The sequence below is a fragment of the Thermobia domestica genome, chromosome 10, assembly GCF_964235325.1.
Source record: "Thermobia domestica chromosome 10, izTheDome1.hap1.1, whole genome shotgun sequence".
Classification (NCBI taxonomy): Eukaryota; Metazoa; Arthropoda; class Insecta; order Zygentoma; family Lepismatidae; genus Thermobia; species Thermobia domestica.
In genome coordinates this window covers 33,598,665-33,605,756 of record NC_137463.1, presented here as the reverse complement: position 1 = coordinate 33,605,756, position 7,092 = coordinate 33,598,665, and the positions used below count along the sequence as shown (strand labels likewise).

Below are 7,092 nucleotides of genomic sequence, written 5' to 3'. Positions count from 1 at the left end.
GTTTACCATAAACATTAAAAATATGTGTAAATAATAGCTTAAATTATTTTTGTCACTCAAAAAACTGGGGGTTCTAGGCCCCGAGCTACATCCATCACCGGTACAAAGATTGTAGTCGATTGATTTGTGTTTTTTGCCATGTTCTTTCTACTGAACTGAGAAAATCCGTTATTCAGACAGTGTCATATTGTACAAACATACGGAATCCTTATGTTTACTAAGGAAATCAGTACGGAGCATCGCTTAGATGTTACATCATGCCGTTGCAGGATGTATGGCATCTAGCAGTCTTCTGTATATTACATACTAATACTATGTTACATGCATCAGCTATATGTTATATACGTCCATCTGTATGTGAGATCCTGACCATCTATGTACATACAGTTCCTTACTTTGTACGGAAAGTACGTTTATTCGGAACATTTACACAGAAAGTAAGTATAAAATATACTTTTTCAGTTATACGTTTGGTGTGAGTTAAGTCCAAAAACTACAGGATTTAAACATGTATCCTACGTTTTTTCGTACGCCACATTAACTTTTTTTTTTTCAGTGTATGTACGTGAATTTAATATTACAATATATGCACTTTAACAATTATTATATTTCACAATTATGTTGAATACAAGTTAACATTTAAACAAAATAATTTTGAACATACAAAAGTTCACGTGCTTTTGAATGAATCATTCTTTGAAATTATATTATGTTTAAGCCTATCAGTTCTCTGGAGGATCTACATCTCGAAGATCAATTTCTCGAAGTTCAATACTATCGCTTAATGTGTAATGATTAGCTTTAGTATAAAAGTTATCTGCCTCGTAATGAGGGTGCGTGAGGTCTTTTCCTTTGCAAGCGTCAAGAACTTTCAATCCGGTACAAGTTAAAGTGGCAAATAACACATCGTTATACTTTGGAGCACATATTATTCCAAGGAACGAGGGGCAACGCTTTTGAAATGTATGCTGAATATGAAGATCTGCTGGAGTGAAGTAGGCCATCTGGCCGGGATGCGTATGAATCCAACCAAAAAGCACGAGACCAGTTTTGCATTGAATTGCAGCTACTTCTTCCTCTCGCGTTACGGCAACTGAGTTTGCCGATACTTCCTGTTTAGGATATACAATGTGAGAAATTGTTACTTCACCATGTTTTTGAGTACCACACAAAAATGCTAATGTCTCTAACCCTAGTTTAGTATTCTCATTAGCTCCAAGCAAAAACCTTTTGCAAAGATTTGTCGGAATGGTCACCTTACGCATACAATAATCAGGAAATCCTCTTAATTGTTTAGGTGAAAAACACTTGTGAATCGTTAGCCATGGAGTGCCTCTTTGAGACAAAGTAGCAATTGCGTTACCCTTTTTCTGTAGCTCCATGTCATCAGGATTTGGATATCTTTGTTGACTTCGCAGAGGAGATTTTATTTTCAAGTCTGCCTTTTCCTGATGACCAAACAACAGTTTATCACATTCTGATTTAGGCGCCTCTTTGCCTGTACTCAAACTGTAACGTCTCGGTTTTATCTTACCCTGACTCTTTTCACGCTCTTGGTTATACTTCTTCAGACAGAAGTCCCTTAAACAGTTAATTAGTATCGGTAATTCTTTTAATCTCTTATCAACCATTTCCTGAGTTTCCCCCGGTGTGTTGCCATAATCTGGGTGACTCAGAACTTTTTCACCAAACAATACTTGATACTTTTGGAACAACGCAAGTGCATTCTCAAAACTCCTCTCTCTCATAAATTTAAAGCCAGCAACATCCATTTCCACTCCATTATTATAGTATCTGGCAAGAGGAATATTTGGATCTATATCTATTACATTACATTGCTCGTCGATTTCCTCTAATCGGAGCATAGGCTCCATTTCAAATCTCCTCGTGCTCAAGAAGTTTAAACGTCCTTCTGGTTTTCTATTACTCATATCTTACTGCTTTTTTCTGTTTTATCTACTGCTCAAATAATCACTTTAACTTCGCACATGCTCCTATTTTCTGCAAAGAGAAGAGAATGAACCACAGAGCATGCATTTTCTACGCATGCTTAACTATTTTACTAAGTCATGAGTGAGATTGTCTACAAAAATTTAAGCATATTCACTACGAAAAAATCCACTATAAAATTTTACATTCTTGTATCGAAAGTTTAAATTAATATTCCATTTTGAAATTAATTTTGTTTCAATAGTGACAATATATATTTGGTTTCTATTATTGATGTTTGATTGTTGGGTAAGACCATAAGATATATATTATTATTATCAGTTAAGGCGGCAGACTACTAAATATTTTTGAAAAACTAACATTTTTTTCTTTTGCCCATTTTTCGTAAGTGGAAAGAGGTAATAAAATGTAACTCACCACAATAATAGATAATGTTATTCTACACCCGAAAATACGAATCGGAAGAATTTTCAGTGTTGCCATCCATAGAAATTACAGTGTTACCAGAATTTGAATTACTCAAAAATCTAGGTTAAAGCAGCAACTAGAAAAATGAACTCAACGGTAATTGATGACATATCATGCTATCTATGCTCCTTATTTACTAATTTTTAAATAATATTTCTATTTATTTTATAAAACTTACATTAATAATTACAAAAGAAATAAATTATTACAAATTAAATAGAAACATTATTTAAAAAGCAGTAAACAAGAAACATAGACAGCATGATAAGTCATCAGTTACCGTTGAGTTCATTTTTCTAGTCGCTGCCTTTACTTAGATTTTTGAGTAATTCAAATTCTGGTCACACTGTAATTTCTATGGATGGCAACACTGGAAATTCTTCCGATTCGTATTTTCGGGTGTAGAATAGCATTATCTATTATTGTGGTAAGTTACATTTTATTACCTCTTTCCACTTACGAAAAACAGGCAAAAGAAAAATTATTAGTTTTTCAAAAAATATTTAGTAGTCTGCCCCCTTAAGATGCACATATTCTTAACTCGACTTCTTAACTTTTAAAACAAACTTTAGTAAGTAATAGCTTATTTAGATTCTCATCATTTTCGTTTTGCTAAGTATCTTTAATATATAGTTCACAATGTTTCCTTACCCGACACTTTGTAGGTTAAAGTTTGAGATGGTTAGGCATTAGTAATTGCTGAAAATAAAATTAGTCCAACGTGGTTTAATGTGTATGTTGACCAACCAACAATTTGCCGTCTTTTATTCGACTATTTCAACCTTGAACTTCCAATTACAACCTTGCTCTTGCACTACCAATTGCTACGATTTCTTTCGTACGAGTTATGTTAGCTATGTTAGCAGTTGAGTTAGTTGATAAATACTCAGCAAAGCAAGCGATTGCAATGTAATGCTAGTTGGGCAGTCTATCATTTACCACTATTAGGACTATTGTCTATGCTACTTGGGGTTGAGTTACAGGACATCTTTCTAGACTTCCGCAATAACAACTTTAGCTGTCGAAATCCTTTTGGAGGGCGCTTGCCATTGGCAGAGGTTGTCCTCTCCAATATACAGAAATCTAGAATAGAGAAAACGAGATAATGGAACGTCTTTGATCTCTACGTAGTTGAGACCATCTCGCCTAATGTTCATATAAAACACGTCATTGGTTAAAGAGAAAGCATCTAATTCTGGTTCAATTTGGGGGGAGAAATGAAATTCTGTTAGGGGAAAAATTAATAGAAAATTACATCAGTTACAATTACCTAGAAACTAGACTTTTTTCTTAGCAAATCTCTGCGTGAAATGAATAAATAAAGATTATTCATTTTAATTAAATATATATCACTGGAAACAGTGGTGCCCCCCCTAATGTCCATGACGCACCCCCCTCAATTGTCTATCCGTAGGTGTTCTTTTATGAAAAAAAATCTTTTCGATTAATTTTTACACCCCCTCAAACATAAACCCCCAAATATTTCAATGACGCAGTTTGCGTCATAGCCCCCCCTTGTGGGCACCCCCTGCAGACTGAAAAATGAATCACGAGAGGAAAATTCACACAGGTCGTCCGAAAAGTTTTCCGACAATCAAATTTAGTTTCAACTACATTCAATAATTAGATTGTGTGTGTAATATAGGGAGTGCGTAAGATCCAGCCAGATTTGACAAGCATCTTAGATTCCAAGCAGGCTTTCCTCCTGAGGAGGTTGTACTGGGACACTATTTGCTAAAGAACAGGCACAGCAAAAGAGTGCGATATAGTTGCAATTTATCTTAGCTCTGAGGTAGGCAGTCGAACAACTATTCGCACTCCCCCTGAAAATATATGCTTGGAACAAACAATGGTCCAAATGGAGAAAGATTGAAGAAATGAAATAATATGTAAAATTTAAACTTCACCTTTTAACGACCACATAGACCTGTTCAGCACCAGAACTCTAATTATGATTTATTGGTTGTTAAATATTCTTGCTCCCTGTTGGCGTTGGCAAATGTTCTAATTGTAAGACATGATTGTGCACAGCAGCTAAAGTAACGTCTGACCTTAAGAGCTACTCTCTCACGTCAATCAACCCCGTTTATACGCAGGGGTAAAAGTGAAGGGGAACGCGGGGGACACCATCCCCCAACCTCGAAACAAAATGTACTGTGTCCTCCCAGTTTCTGAAAAATTACAATGGGCGAAGATAGACAGGGGGACGACGTGACATCATGACGCTGCCTACCGTCCCTCTACCTTTTCACATCCACTTTTACCCCTGTTTATACGTTGTGGTGCGAAAGTCCAATTCTGCCTATATGCTGTGTATTCTTACCGAATCATGAACGCTGTCAACAAGTCGCAACATTCACTCCGCTGAAAGTTAATTTCTTAACATACGGTAATATTTGACTAGAGCGCGCACCATTATTCACCTAAAACATAAATTCGACAGTTGCGTAGCACATACTGGCAATCGCAAGATCTATCTGTTGCGCATTAGTTGGTATCCCACTGAAGGCATGCATGTTACATATATTAGGGGGCCGCGGTGGCTCAGTGGTAGAGCGTTCACCTCTGGTGCTAGGGGTCTCGGGTTCAAACCCTGCTCCCGCCAAGTGAACTTTGTGGTGGGCAAACACCGTGTGCGTGGGTTTTCTCGGGGTTCTCCCACTTTCTTCATTCCACCATATCATTCATTACTCATTATCACCGCCTCCTTTAGCCTAACCGGCATAACCGTGGGACGTAAAACTCAAAATTTCATTTCATTTTCATGTTACATATTATCCTTTTTCAACATTCGTTTTAATATAATTAATTTCTCGTGTTTTCCCCTCGTAGCTAAAGCAGTGGTTCTCAACCGGTGTGTCCCGAAATTTTAGAATTTAAAAATCATGATTCATGTAATAATTAGTTAATATCAATTTTAGGGTAAGTTGTACCAATGAACTCCTCCAACGGCACGAACAATGCTCAGCAGTAGATAGTTACTATTTTATAGAAACTTCTAATATTATACTATTATTATTCATTTATGAAACCAAACAAGTGTGTTGCGATATCGTGGGCTTGAGTAGAGTGTGTTACAGGTCCGCAACCAGAGGGGGGCTAGGGGAGCCTGGCCCCCCTAAACTTTTTGTGGCCCTCCAAACCTTCACACTAAATGCTATTATTAATACAAGAAAATAGCTATTGGTAAGAGAATGTTTAATGACCTGGCTCCCCTAACATATTCATGCCCGCCCCCCCCCAAACCTCTGTGGCTGGTTGCTGGCCTGGTGTGTTATCAGCCAAAAAAAAAAAAAAAAAAAAAAAAAGGTTGGGAACTACTGGCCTAAAGGGCACAATAGTAGGACACAAAATTACAAAATAAAACTATAATTTTACAGCTGTTTTCAGGAATCCGAAATAGTATGTTGATCGTCTTTATTGGGATTCTCTGAATATTTCTTCTCCAGGTAGTACACAATTAGAATCTATTCAGCAAAATGCGTCACAACTCTCCATAATGCGACACAACTACAACTAGAAGTCAGTGATTGATTTGTAGGAAGAAAGAGTTCCCCTCCAATTTTCTTTTCCCCGACACTAACTTAATTATTCTTTCCTCACGTTGGGTAGAATATTTTGTATTTCTCTGCAAATTTTCTTTAGCAATTCCTATCAGCATCACAACAAATATGGTTCATTTTCAGAAATTTAAAGAGAAGTTTCTTAGTGTATGCTCAATCTCACAAAACAATAGACAGAAAATTGAAAATGTCTCAGAGGACCAAGCGGTTAGATTTTATAATGTAAACAAAATATTTCGTATAAGGTGAATGTTGTCTTCATACTGTTCAGTGCAATCTTTCTGAAAGTGCTATCCTGCATTAGTAGCACACATCTTAAAAATGCTTCTACATTTTTCCACAGAATCGTGCAACATTAAAAAAAAAAAAAAAAAAAAAAAAAAAAAAAATATCAAAATGGATATTTATTTATGAAATTACAATGATTCAGAATGCTTGGAAACCTTTTCAAACAATTAACTTATATTTTCAAGAAAGATTAGAATCCATAATCTCGCTTGATCTTATGTTGAAACAACTGTGTATGTATTGCAAACCCTGAACACTTAAAATGGTCCTTGAAAGGCGTTCGTTGTCATTGGAAGAGAACGGTACGTACAGTACATTTCTGGTCAAAAAAAACCTAGACTGCCTTTACATCCTTACGAATTTCCTTAGGTCTGCCTCTTTTTCTCTGCATTTTTATTACACACAGCGATAGGGATGTGATTGAACAATGCAATGATATTCCCATTTCATTGGACATCGTCATTGCGCTATTTCTATCAAAATCATTAAACACCACAAATACGTCTTCTTTAACCCTTTCGTGCATGAATTATGTTCTCATTGATATGTGATAATTATTTTTTTTCTTCCAAATTGCTCTTGATGTACTATGACATGTAAAACTGAAAATTTTAAAATTAGATATTTTCTTAGCAGAATTTAATTATTATCTTTATCTGTCCACTTGAATGGACTTCATGCATTTTGGGTCAGACAATCATTTCTGAATTGTGACATAAAGCTTACAAAATTACACTAAAAATAAATGGAATAAACGTTATACTGGAATAAATATGTATTGTAGAAAACTTGTCAAAAAAGTGGTTTTGGTACAAGTAATGAG

At 35.7% G+C, this 7,092-nt stretch overlaps 1 protein-coding gene across 1 annotated transcript; it reads right to left on the bottom strand.

The window, feature by feature from the left end:
* Positions 1-589: 589 nt before the first annotated feature.
* Positions 590-2,178, bottom strand: LOC145662417 (AMSH-like protease). The gene has a single exon (XM_081727973.1). The coding sequence runs from the start codon at positions 1,929-1,931 to the stop codon at positions 723-725; it is 1,209 nt and encodes a 402-aa protein (XP_081584099.1). The 5' UTR covers positions 1,932-2,178; the 3' UTR covers positions 590-722.
* Positions 2,179-7,092: the final 4,914 nt, after the last annotated feature.

Coding starts and splice junctions, on each gene's coding strand:
- LOC145662417 (XM_081727973.1), bottom strand. CDS start 1,931: ATGAGTAATAGAAAACCAGAAGGACGTTTAAACTTCTTGAGCACGAGG.